Raw genomic sequence first — 19,641 nt, forward strand, 5'->3', positions numbered from 1 at the left:
AGTACATAATAGAGATGTTCCTATACATATAGATCTCAATTATGTACTTGATATATATATAATAAATATATATATATATTTAGGCTTATTCTGGAATTGGCTATTCTATTTTGGTTTAGAAATTTTTTCTAATATGGTATTCTTGATATATATATATATATATATATCAAGAGTACCATAATAGAAAAATTTGCTCACTGCCCTAAAGCCTATAGGACACACTGTGCGATTTTCTACGCTGGCCGCTTGCGATCGATAAATACGGTGCCGGGGTCCGCCGGTGTGCTTGTCTCACGGCAGCGTATTCGCACGCGATCCCATACGCCCGGCTGATCGCTCGCATTCACATGTTGAATATTTCCGCACGGTTTTTCATCGCTTGCGTATAGCGCATGCGCTTGCATACACTTGCGCCAGCGCGCCCAACAATGAATCATCGTGTTCGAACGCGCATTGTTTTTAGGCAGGCCAATCAAGTGTAGCAACGAAAGCTAGGAAAGCCGTTGGAAGCCGTAGGAAGTGGTTGGACACCGTACAGTGTGTCCAGCTGTACGCGCAACTTTAGAGTATCTATTAGAGTATCTATTATCTACTCCTGATGATATAGTATTTGTATTGTGTCCTAATACCTGCTATTTTCTTTGTATTAGAGGGGCAACAACATCCCACATCGTCATAACAAATGAAGGAGGAGAAATTCTATCCAGGTCAGATGGACCAAGCACAAATCACTGGGTAGGTGCAATTCGTTAATTATAATATTACATTTGTAATGCATGGCATTACAAAATAAACATTCACCAGGTCTAAAAGGACAGGATCAGTGTATTCACAGATTAAATGGGTATAATAAATTCACCGCCTACAATTTTAATAAAAAAAATTCACACAATACTATATGTTCCACAAAAAGATAGTAGATGTAGTATACTTACAAAGTTCCACAGTTTCAGTTCCACAAAAGATGTAGTATGGTAACCAAACTGCACCTCATCCACTTTAATTCTTTTTGGACACTCACTTCCAATTTGAACTATGCAGGAGTAATTTAACCTTCGTCTTTTACCACGCTTACTTTTTATCAGGAGGTTGATTATGATTGCTTCTGTTTCTCTGCCTGCACCAATATGAACAAAGCAGCCACATACAACAGATCAAAAGCATTTTTTATTTATTAATTTAGAAGGAGAAGAATTGCAATAACCTGTATTTCACTACATAATTTTCAGTTAGATTATGCACATACTTATTCTAAATAGAAAATCTTGCAGGTAAACAGTAGTTAAGAATAAATATAGGTACACATTTGTGATTAGCTCCTGATATGAAACATGCAGCATAAAAATTCAATGGTGCAACTTTGGCAGCGGTGGCAACACGGTCATATAGTGTCGTAGCAGTACCCAAACATATTTATTAAAAAAAATCTTAATTATCAAAAATGAATATCAGATAAGAGAAATATGTGGTTGTATATTGTTTATTATGCAATAAGTATCACTCAATTTCTAGAATAATGTTCAATTTTAAGATAGGTTGTGTACTTTTTAGATGGTTGGAGTGGATGAATGCCAAGCAAGGATAATGAAGATGATTCAGGATGCAAAGCAGAAAGCAGGGATCAATTTGGATATCCCATTAACATCAGTGGTAAACATAAACAACTGAATATGTCTTGTTTTGTACAAATGATTTTACACCTGATCACACAATACTATTGTCAGGATTCCAGATCAGAGAAATCACCACATTTATGTATGCATTGCCTACTTAATGCAGGTAGTAAATTGTGAATAAAATGCTATCTAAATTTATTAATTATTTTTAAATGTCTTAAAACTGCTATACTGTTGTTTAATAAATAATATTTATGAAATGTACATAGGGTCATGATATAAATTACTATGCATTGTTATTACATGTGCAGCGGCCATATTCTTTGGTTAAAGATGCTTTCACACTGAACCCATGGAATCAAAATCTGATGAAATGTAGTAATTTTAAGATTGTGTATTTTTATATACATATATGGGATTTGCTTTTTGTAGGGATTGTCACTTAGTGGAGGAGAGAAAGATATGGATGTTATTATTGATAATCTACATAAAAAAGACCAACACCTCAGCAAATCCTATCACATTTACAATGACACTCAGGGTTCCATCTTCTCTGCATCTAACAAAGGTATCTAGGTGTTACCTGAATTAGCCTATGTTTTACCAGAAATTATACTATAACTACACGTCCAAGAGTTTGCATTTGTAGTAAAGTAACTGGTCATTTATTAACCAGTCAGTGATGGGTAGTTAGTAGCGAAATGTGTGTAGTAGGGGAGGCGGAAAGGAAAAGAAAGAGAGGAAAGATGGTAGAGCAAAAAACGTGAGAAAGGGTGGTTCCAGTGAGGTAGAAGGATAGTAGCAAATTGCTGTCATCCCTGTATTAGTAGTCGACACTGTAGAACAGAAGACTGTTCGTATCGGCCAAAGAAAATTCCCATGCTGAAAAATGTTCCTTCCCCATCGGCTTTCAACTTCAGTCACACTTTATACAATCTCAGGATACACATGTTTCTGCTTATTTTATATTATAATTTTCTGTTAATATTAATTTTTCAGGTGGAATGGTGATGATAGCAGGAACAGGGACCAATTGCCGAGTGGTTAATCCAGATGGCAGCACATACAATTGCGGAGGCTGGGGTCATTTGCTTGGAGATGAGGCTGGTGGTATGTACACGCAGTGGTATTCTAGTGATTAATGAAGAGGTTTTCAATTTTTCTCTTCATTTGAATTGGAGATGTAACACCCTCTTTCCATGAATCCTGGGGCTCGTTTCACGAAGCTATCGTAAAAACACCATCTTAAGGATATCCTTAGAATTCTTGTACGAGAGCCTAACGCTGTTCTAAACGTCCCTCTTTAAAGTGTTTCACAAAACTTATGCCGGTGCGTTGTTAGACGGTCCTTAAAATTCAGCTGTAACGATGTTGTTGGCGGCATAGACTAGTACCCTATCTCTACACCTTGCTACTAGATAGTCTATATATAGAGACATAACAAGACGTAACAAGTCTAATGGCGACCCAGCTCATTGTGAGTTGCTACACTAATCTCTCGCGTCATTTAGTTTTAATAAATGTACGTACAACAGCATGCAAACTAAAAATAATAGGTTAAAAGTATTTTTAAATGCCAAGTACCTGAGAAATAATTAAACTAAAGCAAGGTTGTCATATTTCCTGCAACTAGAACTACCACAAATGACGTATTGACTATTGACTGAACAAAAATGTAACATAAATGCTGAAGGTTTAGAGTTACGTTTACTTTGATACAGTATTGGCGCCATAGGATACAGTAATTACATACACGAACAGCCGAAGCACATGTAAGGTGCAAGGAAGCATTTCATCTCTTCAAAATCTGCTACCACAATAAGAAGCTTCTTAGCCACACTTAACCCCTGCGCGTCATGCCTTCACAGGCCTTGCACAGTATTCTCGTAGACACAGAGAAGTTACCTTCTCGGCGGGTTTTTGCTTTACACTACTGCTTGCCATAACAATGAAAACACGCGGGAAATCTCGTGTTGCTTGCTGTACGATAGCCTAAGACTGCCCTAAGTACTGCCCCTGACCTGTCCTTAAGATTCCTCCTTAATAGCAACGTCGTTGAGTTAGCGAGACGTTTGTGAAACGTGGAAACTTAGCGAAGCTTTTGTGAAACACTATATATAAGGATATCCTAAAACCCCTCTTTAACCCATCACTAACTTAACGAGCGCTTCGTGAAACGGCTCCCTGGCTTGTTCATTCTAACACTTTTAATGCCTGTCTGTGTTTCTATGTCAATGAAAAATGTTTGAAAGCAAGTACACTAACCATTATATCATAATATTAATGTCATATATAATGGAGAGGTTATATTTATTTCACATATTTTTGCATTGATTCTGGTAATATCTCTTGGTTTAAAGCTTACTGGATCAGCAATCGTGCTATCAAGTACGTGTTTGATGCAGATGACAACTTAGAACATCCACCGGCAGATGTCAGCACTGTGAGAAAGCTCATGCTTTCGCACTACAAAGTAAGGCTCATAGGGTCTATATGTCCCCCAGGGTACTGCCGGAACGTACCCTGGGTACGGTCCGGTATACCGGAGCGTACTCTGGTCACTATTTGATATAGTTAGGGTTAGGATTAGGGTTAGGGAGTAGACGTACGCGACTCCCTAGACTCGTTAGTGGAGTAGGCGAGATACGGTCCGGCATATTAGATAGTACCAGGGTACGTCCCGGTATACCGGACCGTACCTAGGGTACGTTCCGGCAGTACCCCGGGGGACATATACCCTCTCAGCCAAAGTAAGGATTTGTTGAACTTAATACCTATGACTGCTATGTATCGATACCCAGTAAGCTAAGGTCTCTTGTTTTGCTATTTTTCAAAAGCATGTTGATTAAACTTTTTAATGAGATGACGTGTGCATGAATACACACATTACATATATACATTTTATGCTTATACTCTAAGTGGGAAACCAGGTCAGATGCTGTCTTGTAACCCCAAGTGCTTTAGGTAGGTGTACTTTATTAGTAAAATTAATATGTGGGTATACATTCATACATACATACATATCATTAGAGTATTTTTTGTGATGAATCAATTTATTTAACCTGTGAACAACAATTTTGACAACCGATCTAGGTGGCTGTCAAACGGAATGAATTGGGCTTGGCACCAGATGGCAGCAGGCGACAAGAGCGGGAAATAGAGCCGGCTTGTGTAGGCAGTGGTCTAGCTATATTATAATCATTGTATCCCCCAAGGAGTTTGTGGGGATACTATGGGTTTGGCATTGTCGCTCCGCTGCCGCCGCAGAGATTTCCTTGTGAAGGCTCTACCGGCTGCAGTTCTTCTCGGATCATCTTCAAATTTTGCATGAAGGTGCGTTATCGTAAAGCGAAGACGCCAATCGTTTTTGGTGTGGGCGGAGTCATCGTTGCCATGGTAACAACATTTTTTGTCAAAATATTCTAGAACCTGTAACTTCTGCACTTTTTACTCGATTGTCATGAAATTTATATTTGTATTAAAACTTATATTTTACAATGTTATATTAATATTTAAATTTAAAAATTTAATTTTAAAATTTAAATGTTAAAATTTAAATTTAATATGTGTATTTAAATTTGGTATTTAAAATTTATATTTAAGATTTATGTTGTCATCAATGTATACGTAGTATTATAGTTACTTTATAGCGAGCATGTTCATATCGGGCCCTGGTGGGCAAATTCATGGACATTCTGGGGTTTAAAAACAGCAAAAGGCTTACAGGTTCTACAATATTTCCACAAAAAATGTGTCTGTAACCATGCGCAACGATGACTCCACCCACGCCAAACGGATTGGCGTACTTTCGCTTTTAGTTTGAGATGAAGGGATGAGATTTGTAAGGATTCATCGGGGATCGGGGTAAAAACTGCGCCACAGGTCACTGCTGACCTTGTATTTCACCCTTTACGCTATGTACCTTGATCACTACCCTCTCTCCGACTCTCTAAACTCAGCGCCTAATTGACCTTAGCGCGACAAAACTCGGTTATGCTTACCATCTTTGAGGGAGACAGGTCTGTCGCCCATACCAAAACACCACACTGCCCTGTAGGCCTTAGTTTGGACCTTCACGGTCGACTATACATTTCCTCTTCGGCCTCCTAGGGTAACAGATTCCATATACTTTGCCACACTATGTAGGGCCCACACCAGTTGTTAACAAACCTTTGTCTTGTTGTGAATTTTATTTAACTTTACCTGCCTTCTTAGTCCTTACAGAGATATTCCTCATACTAGATCACGCGGGGCGATTACATGTAGTGGTTGACACTGTCGTTTCTAGTTGATATTAACTAGAATGATCAGTCACGGTGCTAGGTAAGCAGTTGTCCAGTACTGTCCATCTGATACAAACTGAAGCAACTCCATGTCAGCTTGTAAGGGCTCACAATGCCGCTCTAAACGCTATGTTCTTCACGTAGTAAACTAAGGCAAATACTAAACTTATGACAAAAATAAACTTAGATTCCACCATTCCACTGCGCGTTTGCTTTAAAACCACAGAAAGAGCGTGAGAAACTGGTCATGTTTTCTGGCGCAAACGCTAAATTGGTTTGAAACAACTTAGCCTCACATGTGACTACAGCGGTCTGTGAGCAAGGAGATTGTTCTGTGCCGGGTCTCATTATTATTGTAGTCGGCTTGTACATGTTAAGATAGTTGTAGTTACTTGTGAACTGCCCCTGTATATGTACATCAGACTAATTAAGAAAGTATTTATACGGCAGCGTAATGATGTAGGTGAATAACGTATTGATTTTAGGCTTGATGTCGCTGAACAGCGGGGGCGCATTGCGGGGTAGCAAGCCGTGCAAGTGCGAAAAACGACACTGGCCGTAGAAATCTTGTTGGCTTTACACCCGCTGGACGGTTGTCCTGGCCGAGTAGCATGCAAACGGGACGCCGTGTAACAAACATACGGAATCTTGAACAAACAGTGGAGATTTTTCAAATACCTTTTTTATAAAGTCAACGCGCAGTTGAAATGGGCAAGCCACTAGAGTTTATTTTGTCATAAACGGTAGTGTGATTATTCATGCACGAAGTATTGCTAGTCTAGCTAACTTGTAGGAATTAGGTTTGGATGCGCATTGGTGTGAGGCTTTAGGACATTGATTGGTCGTTCAAAACTGTTGCTCACAGAAGAGTCATCAAATTGGTTTATTAAAAATAATATATAATGCCTCTCATATATTTATATAATAATATTACATTTCAGTTACGTGTACAAAGACAAGACCTACTGGACCATCTGTATAGAAAGATTGACAAACCAAAGCTTGCCTCATTTTGCAAGGGGAAATTTTTTGCCAAAGGTTTGCTACCTGTTTTATTTTTGGTTTTACCACATGCTCAGTAATTACTATGCATTACAAAAGTAATGTGTTCCTGAAGAATCCTTCGTATGCATAATTGCCTAATGCTCGCAATTCTTGCTTTTCCATCGACATTATTAATTTGGAGATAATTCCTAGGAATGTTTTTGCCCAAAAGAAGTAGGTAATCCACCAATTCTCCCCTAAAAGCACCATTATTAACACTAGCTAAGCGCAGATGAATATATGCACGACACATGCACAACACACACGTGACAATGCACATGCACGCACAGCGCATGCACGCACGGCACATGACACACGATGGCATGCATGCACGGCGGGGTATTTGCCAGCACACGCATCGCACATGACACACACTTGCATGCCATGCATGACACCCGACGCACAGCACACTGTACATTAGACCGCCGGCTTTGTGAGCCAGCAAACACTGTTGTTTTATATTTTGTGCCTCCATCCGGCATCTACATGCAACATTTTACACAAAGATAGCCAGAAAAAAATATACTAAAAAACGATTTCACAACTGTCAGTGGGAAAAGTGCACACTATCTTAGTTTATTTCCAATAAAATTACATTAATTGTGATCTACGCCACCATTCTGGTGGTTGTAAATCTAAATCTAAACATTCTGTGTGTTATCCTATGGGAAATTGCTCTTGTTGAAAGCTAATCGCCCTTCATTAAAACTCAAGACTCACAGAGATCATAGCTAAGACATGCGTCTATAATACTAGGAATTTAGCAATGTAACTCAAAAAAAATTGTTTTTTTTTTTCCGTTTGCGCCGTATGCATGTTAGTAGTAATGTACACTTTGCTACGGCCATTGGAGCCACGGATATTACTGTAGAGCGATACGCGCTGATGCATATTTGCTAATTTAATTAGCGTAATCGCGCATTCAAGTAGACTTCAAAATTCACAGAATTTTAAGGCTGAGACATGTGTTCTTATAATTACTAGAATTATAGCAAATGTTACTCAAATCGTGAATATGAGCACCATATGATAGTTAGTTAGTACACTTTCCTAGCGGTCGATCATAGCATGCATATGCGGTAGGGTATGTAAAAATGAAAATAATCACAAATATAATAATTTTTTTATTGCATAAAATAGAACATTAAATTAAAAATAACAAGATATATATTTCTGTTAGTTTGACAAAAAATATTACAGGTTCGAAATGTTTGGAGCCCCCATTTTGAAAATGACATTTGCCTAACATTGTAGGCACGAGTCTGGTGATCCAGATTACTAGTAATGCGATTAGCTCTTAATCGGATTGGAAGCAAGCGATGACAAAAACAGTGACAGTAATCACAAAATCTATTTTGGGAAAAACATGCCTACAAAAATGTCTCTCTTCAAAAAACTTATTATGCTGGTACAAGAGATATATGTATTAGCAACACCTGCCAATGCCTAGTTATATGCCACAAATTAATCAGTATATTTAAATTACAGAATGGAGTACAGTGGGTACATAGGTACAAATGACGCGTGTAGCAGTCTAGGGTGGTGAGCCTGGGGTTGACCATGGCGATGCCTTCTGCCTTTTAGTAGTAAAAAAAATTAAATTCAACATTAGTTTATTTCATGTCTTTCACAAATTTGTGCTATTCATGAGACACCCGAACGCCATGATAATCTGTAATTTTGTGAACTAAACGTACCATAAACGGGTATGTGTTATGTTAGCAGTTAGCCGCTCTAGGCAGTCAAGGCCAAATTGAAGAAAAAAGTTCTTCTTTTTTTACACTTTGTCGGTGGAATAGAAAATATAGCTGAGTTGGCCAGGGAGGTATTTGGATCTGATTTATGCAATCATGCATGTTCATCGGGTATTGAGATTACTTTACTAGCCCTCGAAATGGGTTCATAGTATAATATATATATAATAATAAGGGGTTTAGTTACGGGTTATCCCTTTCCCTTGCAACTCTATACCTAGCACCAAGCTCCTCAGCCTGTATGGACTTCAGCAACTGCATGCCTTCTCCTTGGCGAAATCGAAGTAGGTACCAGTAGGCTAGTCAGTAGGCTGGCAATTTTGTTCTCACTCCCAATGATTCGAATCACGGTCTTCCAGAGATGTAACACACTCTCTAAACTTCTTAAAACTCTTCTGACTAAAGAGTTTTACTTCTAATTCATACTTTACTTCGTGGCGTAGACACAAAGTGCATAACATACACAAAAACTGACAGATATTTCTTCTGAAGTAATCAGAGAAAATAATCGTGTCGCAGACGCGTCGCAGCCACTAGCTCGCAGCGCTCGGCATAGATGTTGAACAATGCGTGTGATAGGCTAATAATCTTGTGCACTGCAATTTTTACTAAGAGAGATGCCAGTGACGTGTGACGATATTTGGTGGGGATGAAAAGATATTGTTCTGAGTGGTTTTTATCGTTTTTTTGAGCTCTTGGTGGTGCAGTTTTACTGATTGACGAAGTTAATCAATATCACACTTGGAAATATATTAGTAAACTTTTTCCACTACTTTAAGATGTAGAGTGTCAGGAGGGGTCACAAAAGTATACGAATTTTTGGCCCCTCACACCCGACGGACTACATGGCAGTATGTAATTTTGGATCGCATTTTTACCCAAAAGACCGTAAACATTAAAATTCTGTCTAAAATATGGTTGTATAATATTCTTACAAAACTCGCTATAAACTGCAAATTTTAATATAAGCCTAATTAACTAACTGAATGAACGCTCATGAATTAAAATCTATGGCCTATTTATTAAGGCTTTGCAATGATCTTACTTCAACTCGTATGGCATGCAGTTCTTTTCAGTGCTGAAATAAAAATGTTAATTAAAGGGCTTCCACATGTGTTTGAGAGGCTTTCTTTGTTCGCATTTTTAACTAGTCGTTCAGTAAATAATTGTTGGTGAAATGTTGTGCTGATACTGTTACCTGATTATCTCATAATGTATAAAAAATTTCCAGCTGCCACAACGAACAGGTGACATGCCTCCTGTCGCGCACGTGGTTCAGTGAAGCAGGAAGGATGATTGCGAAGCATATATGTGCCCTGAGCCAACACCCCAACAAGGTAGGTGGTTTAAGCTAAGTTGACATTCGCTGACATATGTTTACCTATGCAAATCTTTATGGCAAGTCGAGTAAGGGTGGCGTTTGGTATCTGCAGGAAAAGGGTTTGTCACACATATTTTATATGCTAACGTTGTTAGTACTTGCTTGGCACTTAATTGAATGCCACATGGGGAAATAATGTGCAGAAGTAAAAAGAATGAAAGTATTGATGGCATGTATTCATTGCGAGTGCCAGCAGAGTAATGAGAATTTTTTAAATGAAGTGGAAAAAACCAGATCATGCCTCACTCAACATTGCTCTAGGCAATGGTTTCAATTATTATACGTCTGCGGTTAAATAACGGGATGGCGCCACGGGAGTTGGAATCAGTTTGATGCTCTTTAAGATATCAGATTGCTCCACACAACATTGTTTTTAATGTCTGGACCTGTTATGTGGTCTGTCACCAAACATGTAGTTTATGACACAAGCGTATGTCTCGTTAGGTACTGAACTGTTTTGCCTAAGACGTTATTCATTTATAATGAAGTCTCTTTCGAAGAACACAATGCCGCGATACCGTTAGATGTAATGCAACTCGTTTATGTCCACCATATGTCCAGCACCCCGAGTCCAACGCATACTCGTGGCGCACCTCTTGGTGCCTATGATCAACATCCATAACATCTCCTGTCCTTTAGTTAACAATACCATTTTCAGCCAAAATGTTAGAAAAACATACATCTGCGCAGAACTATACGTCTGTGTCACGCTCAACTAGAATTCTGTAACATTTCAAACACTACAGTAACATCCATGTAGGTCAGTGATGAACTGGCTCTAATCTAACAACCTCTGAACATACATTTTTAGTATACATGTGCAACACTTCCGTATAATCATATCTTCCTTTCTAAATTCAAACTTGATCAATAAATGTCTAGACTGCGTTTCTTAACTACTCTTCCCTCTGATCGAGTCGTTAATTCGGGACAGGCCTAGTAGCTGCCAGAAGACGTTTTCTCTTCCTCTATCCGCAGCGGTCCGTGGGGCAGGAGTTGGACGCAATATCTGCGTCGTGTAATCTTCTGACGTGCCAGTCTCAGGTACATCATTCGGCGGTTGGCACTCAGTCTTCAAGCTTTGTCACATCTGGTTGATTGACGAGCGGTGTAATCTTTTCGTGGATTGAATTTCCCTATTTCTCCTGTAGACACCCTTTTCAGTCTGCCACTAAGTAAGGCGACCGGGTCCTCTTTTCCCAAAATGCCACGATCCCTTACTCGAGGGCTGTTGCGGGTTAGGTGGTTGCAAACTCTGCGATTCCTTTCATCCTACTTCTAGCTCTGGAAGCGGTTTGCCTGTCTTGTCATAGTAAAGGTTGCTCGCTGTCTCTCCCTCTTTATCTCATCTTCCACACCATCACACAGTAGGTCGTCAAGTAACCACTTCAGCAGTGGGCCATCAGTGTTCTCGTAGCGACGTGACATCATGTTTCTTGGGCTTGTTCTGTCACTCGGTCTGGCGTGTTTTCGCCATTCTAGTAAGCCATCTGAATATTCAATATTCGTCTCGTACTCCTTCTTCATGACTAGCTTTTTTTGCGATCTTCACTGGACTCTTGCTTGACCATTGCCTGACTGTTGTAGAGGTGAAGCTGGTTATATTGTGACAATTTGCCAAACTTGTTGAATTCTGGAAATTCCTGACTGGTGTATGAGCGTCCATTGTCCTGTTTACCATATCTGCTGATTTTCCATGTCTGGCAGTGAACTGTGGTTGCCTCTGCAGCCTGGACTGGGATGTCAGTCGTGTAATCACTTAAGAATCTACCGTCACAAGTAACTTTTCTCCGCTTGAGTTGAAAACAGCATTTGTCCAATTTTGACCATGGTAGTTTAGGAATCTCGTGCGTCATTAGTGGCTCTTTCTGCTGCTTCGACAGAAATCATTGCATGCTGGCACACGATTTCACTCTCCCTGCTATATCGTTAGCCATGCCTTGGCAGAACAACATCATTCTCTCTGGCCGAAGATGCCACGCCTTTGGTTCAGAACCCAGGTGACTGGTGACTGTTGAGCGAGCATATCATTTGCGATCTCATGCTCACTGGGGACTAAGTACATCTCATGCCCTTATAATCATCTGCATTCGAAATTCTTCATTGCATTTCCACTCTCTAATGCCACTCGGCACTTCTTGACGTGAGTTTTTGCCGGCCATCCTGTCATGACTGTACTCATCAACGTCTGTATGCTGTGCTCGTTACTCGACAGCCTTGATCTGCACGGTGCGTACTCCCTGATATAAGCGATGTAGTCGACTATGTTTTAGTTGGCCATTTCTTCAAAACAGCTTCTCTTCTCTAGCAGCTGAAATATTTGATAATCCGACTAGCGAATCCTTGATATGCTTGCCCTCAATTCATCTAGATAATGCTCTCTCAGCAGATCAGCAATGTACATCTTGCATCCTGGTATATTTCAAGCTTCAGATATGTACTTCTGCAGCGCGAGCTTCTGTAGTCGTTTTGGCGCTGAATGTATAGGCTTCATGAGTATGGGCGACAAGCGCTTGTGGTTCGGACTGTACTGTCCCACATCACGCCCATGGCAAATACTGTTTAGAAGTTCTGTTTGGCACGAAAATACTATTGTCTTGGGATTCTTTTCTCTATTTGCGGCATATTCTGTTCAGCAGGTGTTAGTGCTTCGAGCGTGCGCGAACGCTACGTCTTTTTTGTGTCTGCATCAAGTAGCCCTGTCTAGGGACTGCGAAGCATCGCACTGTACTGTCACCTCATTCTCCACATTCATAGAAGTTCAATACTGTGGAGCTGATGTGATACACTCTAATAGCGATCAAAAGCTATCTTTGCTGATCTCCATAACGTAAGTATTGCCTCCTTCTCCTCCGTTCAACTGCGGAGAGGTTCGCCATCTCGGACAGATTTCGAGCGTATTGACCTGGCATAAGTAGTTGTACGCATCTAGAAATCTCTGACTCGACATGGTTAGGCATGGTGAGGAGAGATCGCACTTACTTTAGCTGGATCTGGCTTCAATCACGTGTCGACTCGTCAATAATTGTGCTATTATGCATATTGTCTCAGTAGCCTCAATGCGTCAGCTTGATGCCTGTTAAACTTATTTGCGCTCACGGCGTCGGCTCGTTGAAGCAAATGATAGTGTCGCGGATCGATGGTGCTGCCGAAGGCTGGCTTCTGCCATATGTGGTCACCTCACGTGCCCATAGGCACAGTGACTGTCATCAGCGCTATAACTTGCGTACCGCAAGGGTGCGGAGTCATTCAAGACTTCGAGCCGTGACGTCGGCTGATTATTTCCTTTCGGCAGGATCGCGGTACTGATGCCTTGAGGCATTCTCAGGATAATCTATAGCCTCGAGGCCGAAAGGTGGTCTAGGAAGTCGATAAGCATAGGGAGCTTGTGTTCGAAGTTCGCCCGGTGCGTTTATCCGCTTGTCCACTGAGTTTTCACCGTCGGCAAGAGATCGCAGATCCTTAGCAGTCCAACCACGCAGTAAATACCTTAGCCTTGGTAACTTAGGTAGGATACTCTTCCACAGTGCATCTGGTATTCTTGGACGTTTATATCGGCCTTATTCAAGTCCCTATGGATCAATACTACTCTAACTTATTCTGACTTTGTACCGCTACTAAGCTGCTTATCCACTCAGTAGGTTGCGTGCACCTTAGCAATAATCCCGCTTGCTTTTACCATATGGTTATTTGTCCTTGAGTCTGTCCTTGAAGAGGTACGGGGCGACTCGCGGCCCCGCATCGCATCTTGAACTTGGTCTTATCTCAGGGTCTATTTCAACTTGTTGATATTTCCCTGTAGACACCCAATCCTTTGAACACATCACTGTACTCTTCCTCTCTATCCCTTCTCTAGTATCGAATATCTCCGCAGTTTTTGTCATGTTTTACTCTCTTCAAGGACAACCCATTTGGTATTTAACACATGATAGCCCCATCGAATATGGCGCCAATGGTGCTTTCTCTAGAAATATCGAATGTCACTTTATGTCAGCTTCCTCTTCACGTGACACCGCAGTGATTCTGTATTTCCTTCTTGGCAAATCTACTACTGTACCATCATAGAGTTTGATATTGCGTGCTGTCGAGCGGCAGACAATATATGGTTTATTTGTTCCTAGTGATTCTCGTCGCAATCTCTGTACGACTGGGCACTAGCATGTCGCACGCGTGTATCAAGGCTGAGAATCATGACAATGTGTTCTTTCCGACTGCATGGTACTTCACTGGCACGATGATAATATGCCACCTGTCGCTAGTTGATGTGACGCTAGGCGAAATTACACCGTATTCATCAGGAATTATCACTCTGTTCATTTACGTGATGGCAGCTTTCTAGGGTTTTCTGCAAGACTGCTTAACTCTTGGGCACCTGACCCTTGCACATGCTGCGAAGTGGTTCATTCAGGCGTGCATTTCTTGCACTTCTTCCCAAAACGCAGGGCATTTGATTCTATCCAATTCATGCAGATAACCACCACTTAACCTACTAGTGCTATGTCTTCCCCGGCACCTATATCCACTGCGTCTAGGCTTGAGGCTGCTGGTCAATTTGCTTCCTTGTTGTGTGCACTAGGCCCTACTCCATTGTTTGGATTGCCATCCGTCTGGATCTTGCTCTCTATGAATTTTCGACATTCTGCTGCGCGCAGTACTTCTATGCACGACGCATCCAGCGTTCGGACGGGGTCTCGTCTTTAGTCAACTTGTCAGGTGGACATCATATCTCTAGTGCCTCCACATAACTTATCTATCGAATTAGAACTCCTTCCAACATGTCAAATTCGCATGTTTCCGCCCCAGCTGTCTTAGACGGACAACAAACCGGTCTATCGTCTCGTTATCTGTTTGCCGACCCCATATTCCAGCAAAAACTTGTTGCGTTCGAAAGAGTAACATGCTTCTTGCTGGTGTAAAGTGTTCACCTAGTTGCTGAGAATTCAATTCTGGATTTTTCTTATCCTGCACAGACAAAGTAGGTAGGGTGTTAGTAAATCTTGACCACATTCCGGGCCCATTATGTAACACAAGGCTGCAGCTTGAACTATTCACTTTTTTCATTTAACTCCGTGGCTATTGCATAATAATCCAAGTGCTCTGAATACTTTCCATTTGTGCTCAGTTCTCCTTTCTCGACATTAGGAAGTGGAGCGGGTATCTGATATGCGCCCATACTGGACTACGTCACACATACAGCGCTTATAGAACTACTTCATACAGTGCACATATGTCCTTTGCATTATGCTACGACCTGAAATCCATCGAATTCTTGGCCTCTTTCATATTCCACATTGCATACTCTCCCGTCTTTTTTCATGTTGACTCGCCCAATCTGTAGTCACTGTCCTCCGCTATTTTGGGCGGGAAGAACTGTCACTGCCTCGGCACTGGAGCCTTCTCCATGATTCCTGCCAATTACATCATAGTTCTTCATCATTTCAGTCCCCTATTCTCTTAATGCTCGTGGTCTCGAGTGCTGGTGCCACTTCTGACACCATCTTTGCCTAGACGTTATTCATTTATAAAGAAGTCGTCTTCAAGACACAATGCGATACGTTGTGTATGCAACTTCGTTTATTCCACGCATACTCTCCAGCACCCGAGTCCCCACGCATACTCGTGCGGCCACTCTTGGTGCTTATCAACATCATAACACATTGACCACCATTACACTTACTTATCCACCTCAACACGTCAGTGCAGCTACAATAAAAATGGATTTTTATTTACCTTATGTAATCTTGTTACTATTAATTTTGTTTATTTTATCATTTTGGTATATATAATATTATATTTTAATACAATTTATGTGCTGTGTATGTATGTTTACATGTTCAGGGTAAATGGAGATTGAGGAATGTCAGCTAGTCTATTTCATTATTTCCTAGGGAAAAAATGGATTCTGTACATTTGTTGTTTCTGCAACGTTGTGTTTTACAGAACTGGTAACAGTCACAATATGCTACACAGTTGTGGTCACTGGCTCTGAGAGCTTTTTCAATCTCGCTAAGACGTGGATATTGTAATGCGATTTAGCGTACTATAGCGATTTAGAACCAGCTTGTCAGCAGCTGAGCTTTACGGAATTGAGTGCTGACATTGTTTGTTGATTTCGAAATGTGCACGTTTACTAAGAAGTAACGCTTTGCTTTTTAGACTTTTGGATAGCCAGCGTGGGCTACAGGTGGTCTGCGTTGGGTCAGTGTGGGAAGAGCTGGAACTTTTTGAAAGAAGGTTTAGTGCGATAGCGAACAATTACAGCTTATCTATAAAGGACTGTTTGCTCTGTGTCACTGTAAGAAATAGTGCTGTTTTGTGTGATAGGTCATTTGATGCCTTACTTTTAGCCATTTTTCTTGCAGGTTGAACTACTATAACTATAGTTTTAAACTCTATTATAAGCACAAAATAATTGCACTTTCCCATTGTTAAATTAACTTTGCAAGTGTTGCTCGCTTTAGCAGTACATGATATATATCATTGTATTTTAGCATGTAAATGTATTTCCGTTTATGGTAGCATCTCCTTACGATATCCCTTGAAGGATAAAAGTCACATGCACAGCTTAAGCTAGGACACGACTAGCGATTCTTACGTGCTGGCAGCGATATGTTCGCTCTACCGAAATTTAGCAACCCGTACGAGTGCGCGCTACAGTGGACACACTGTACGGTTGTCAACCACTTCCTACGCTTCAAACGGCTTCCTTGCTTTCGTTTCGCTACACTTGATTGGCTGCTAAAAACATCGCGTCTCGAACACGATGATTCGATTGTTGAGCGCGCCTGGCGCAAGTGTATTGCAAGCGCATGACCGCTATAGCAAGCGATGAAAACCGTGCCGGAAATATTCAACATGTTGAATGCGAACGCGATCAGCCGGGCTATGGGGATCGCGTGCTAAATACGCTGCCGTGAGACCAGACACACGCGCGGACCCAGGACCGTATTTATCGCATGCAAGCGGCCAGCGTAGAAAATCGCGACAGTTGTGTCTAGGCTTTTAGGGCAGTGAGCAAGATTTCAATATTATGGCGTTACTCTTGATATATATATATATATATTCAAGAATACCATATTATGAAATTTCTTAACACCAAAATAGAATAGCCAATTCCAGAATAAGCTAAATATATATATATTTATTATATATATATCAAGAGTACATAATTGAGATCTATATGTATAGAACATCTCTATTATGTACTCTTGATATATATATATGATATATATATATATACATAACAACAGTTTACCCCAATATTAGCTGTTAAAAAAATCTGAACAGTGCTGCCTATCAGGCATTATCTGAAATGAATACAACTTTAGATTCTTTTACCATTCACAGTGAGGTTAATGCACGTGTCACGCTGTAGTGTGGGATGCTAGTTACGTTACAGCAATTGGCAACACATGCTATATAATGAAAGAAGCCTAATTTCGCCATGTAAACCGTAGTCGACCAATACTTTGTCTTTCATAATAACCTGTCACTGCATCTTATACGCTCATCTTTCCCAGCACCGCCAGGAACACCAGCTAGTTTGTAAAAAAAAACATCCTACTCACCACATACTTTAGGTTGTGGTTAGCAACAATCACCATGACAATAACCCTGGCAGTAAGGAAGGGCGGTACAGCATTTAGTCATAATGTGTAACGATAAATGTAAAAAACAAACGTTTATGGGAAAAATGTGTATTATTTATTAAAATAGTTAAATAAAAATAATAATGCTGCGAAATGTGAATTTGATATTAGGCGTTTAAGGCAAATCGCAATTAAAAGTGCAGATGCAGTGTTGTACTTGACTGGTTAGGACATAACAATTGTTGGGTGTGGTTTATTAAGGCGGATGACTTTTGCTAAATTGAACTATCGAACATTTTACGAAAATGTACTGATTGCCCATGAAAAAGATTCGTAGGGATATTGTACTTTCAACGTGTGGCTAGAATAAAGTTGTATTTTTCCACTTAGCTATAGTAGTGACCATATTTCATTAAAAAAACTCCCTGCAAACTTATTTGCAATATGTAGCATTTTTATATTTTTATTTAGCAGCTTACAAACATGTTGACTACAAAATCTTACAACATTTTTCTTAAACACCGTTAGCCCCCGTGAAAATCCATCATAAACGTTCATAGGCACACAACCACTTCCCATGTAAGATGTCCTGCGGATAATTTTAATCTATATTTCTTAGAGTCCATGATATCAGAAGTAGATAATAGGGAACTATTTAACTAGTTTACTATAGGGTCTATTATCTACTTCTGATGATATCCTTTGATTAAAGTCCATTTGCGGTATAACAGAAATGTAAAGAATGCAGCAATTACCTAGTATTGTAGTGGGCCTAGGGTGGCCGCAACTGGATTTTCAGTGCTAAGTTAACACGTGTAATTTATTTGATTCGGGATCATGTTTCGCTCCCACCGTAAAGGCAGGACGGCGATACAGTAGCAAGAAAACCGCAGAGCGAAATGAAACAAAGTCAGTTTATTTTATTTACACAATGGATAACTTTATTTAGTTACAGTTATACGAATAAGATGTATCTAGCATAAGCATATCTAAAATATAGAATATAGAAAATCCGTACGTTATCGTTTACTTTGCATATTTTAACTATATGTTTCTATTGCCTATTACCTGTTCCTAAAGTCGTGTTGCCCCGGTTGTTGCTCCTCGTTGGTTGCTGCTGCTGTTCGTTCACGTTGGTAGAAGTGTGGCTCCTCGAACCGTCCGATACGTCGCTCCTCGAGTGTGTTGACGCACTGTTCGAATCGTGATTAAGACCAACCTTTTTATTATTCGGTATGCCTTCTGGTCGTTTTTCCCTCTCTTCCCTTGTCGTCGGCGATGCTCAACTAAGCTCGTAGGTGACTTCTTCTTGCGATGGTTTGCTCTTTCGTGCTCGTAGTCGAACGCTCCCTCTATGTGTTGCTCTCTCGATCTCATGGCCGAAAACCGACTTTTCCCTCGATGCTTTCTCGTCACAGTCCCGCTGTAGGTTGGTTGCTCTTTGCAGCTCGTCGACGACTAACTTTTCCTTCGATGCTTGCTCTTTCGAGCTCACAGGCGTCCTGGCTGAACTCGCATTTACAGGCGGATCGTGGGTGCTTATATAACAGCCTGGATGTGACGTAGGACCAAGAGATAGAAAGCTCCCCAGCACAGAGACAAGTGGAGAAGGGGGACTAACATCTCCATGGGCCAGGGTGGACTGCCGCTCATAGGGCCTATGTCCCCAGGGTACTGGCGGACATTACCCTGGTAGCGTCGGTATATCCGGAACGTACTCCTGGTCCAATTTGATATGTGTTAGGGTTAGGATTAGGGTAGGGTTAGGTAGGTTAAGGTTCAGGTTTAAGGTTAGGGTATAGGCGTTTAGGGAGTAGGCGTTAGGTGACTCCCTGCTAGACTCGATTTAGTGGAGTAAGGCGAGTACGGTCACAGCATTTAGAAGTAACAGGGTACGTTCAAGGTATACCATACCGTACCCAGGTAACGTTTCGGCAAGTTCCCGGAGACATAGCCGTCTCAGCGGTACTGCAG

At 40.8% G+C, this 19,641-nt stretch overlaps 1 protein-coding gene across 4 annotated transcripts in view; it reads left to right on the forward strand.

Moving 5' to 3' along the window:
- Positions 1–19,641, forward strand: part of LOC106806205 (N-acetyl-D-glucosamine kinase-like) — a 29,930-nt gene that overhangs the window by 7,417 nt on the left and 2,872 nt on the right. For 3 of the 4 annotated variants that reach the window (XM_014808074.1, XM_014808073.1, XM_014808075.1), the window contains exons 2-7: positions 651–735; positions 1,552–1,650; positions 2,049–2,184; positions 2,616–2,726; positions 3,977–4,089; positions 6,841–6,937. In XM_014808074.1, coding sequence (XP_014663560.1) covers positions 1,552–1,650; positions 2,049–2,184; positions 2,616–2,726; positions 3,977–4,089; positions 6,841–6,937 — 556 coding nt within the window. In that variant the 5' untranslated portion in view covers positions 651–735. The remainder of the gene's footprint in view (positions 1–650; positions 736–1,551; positions 1,651–2,048; positions 2,185–2,615; positions 2,727–3,976; positions 4,090–6,840; positions 6,938–19,641) is intronic. The other variant, XM_014808076.1, reaches the window with a different exon arrangement.

The sequence above is a fragment of the Priapulus caudatus genome, unplaced genomic scaffold, assembly GCF_000485595.1.
Source record: "Priapulus caudatus unplaced genomic scaffold, Priapulus_caudatus-5.0.1 Scaffold147, whole genome shotgun sequence".
NCBI lineage: Eukaryota > Metazoa > Priapulida > Priapulimorpha > Priapulimorphida > Priapulidae > Priapulus > Priapulus caudatus.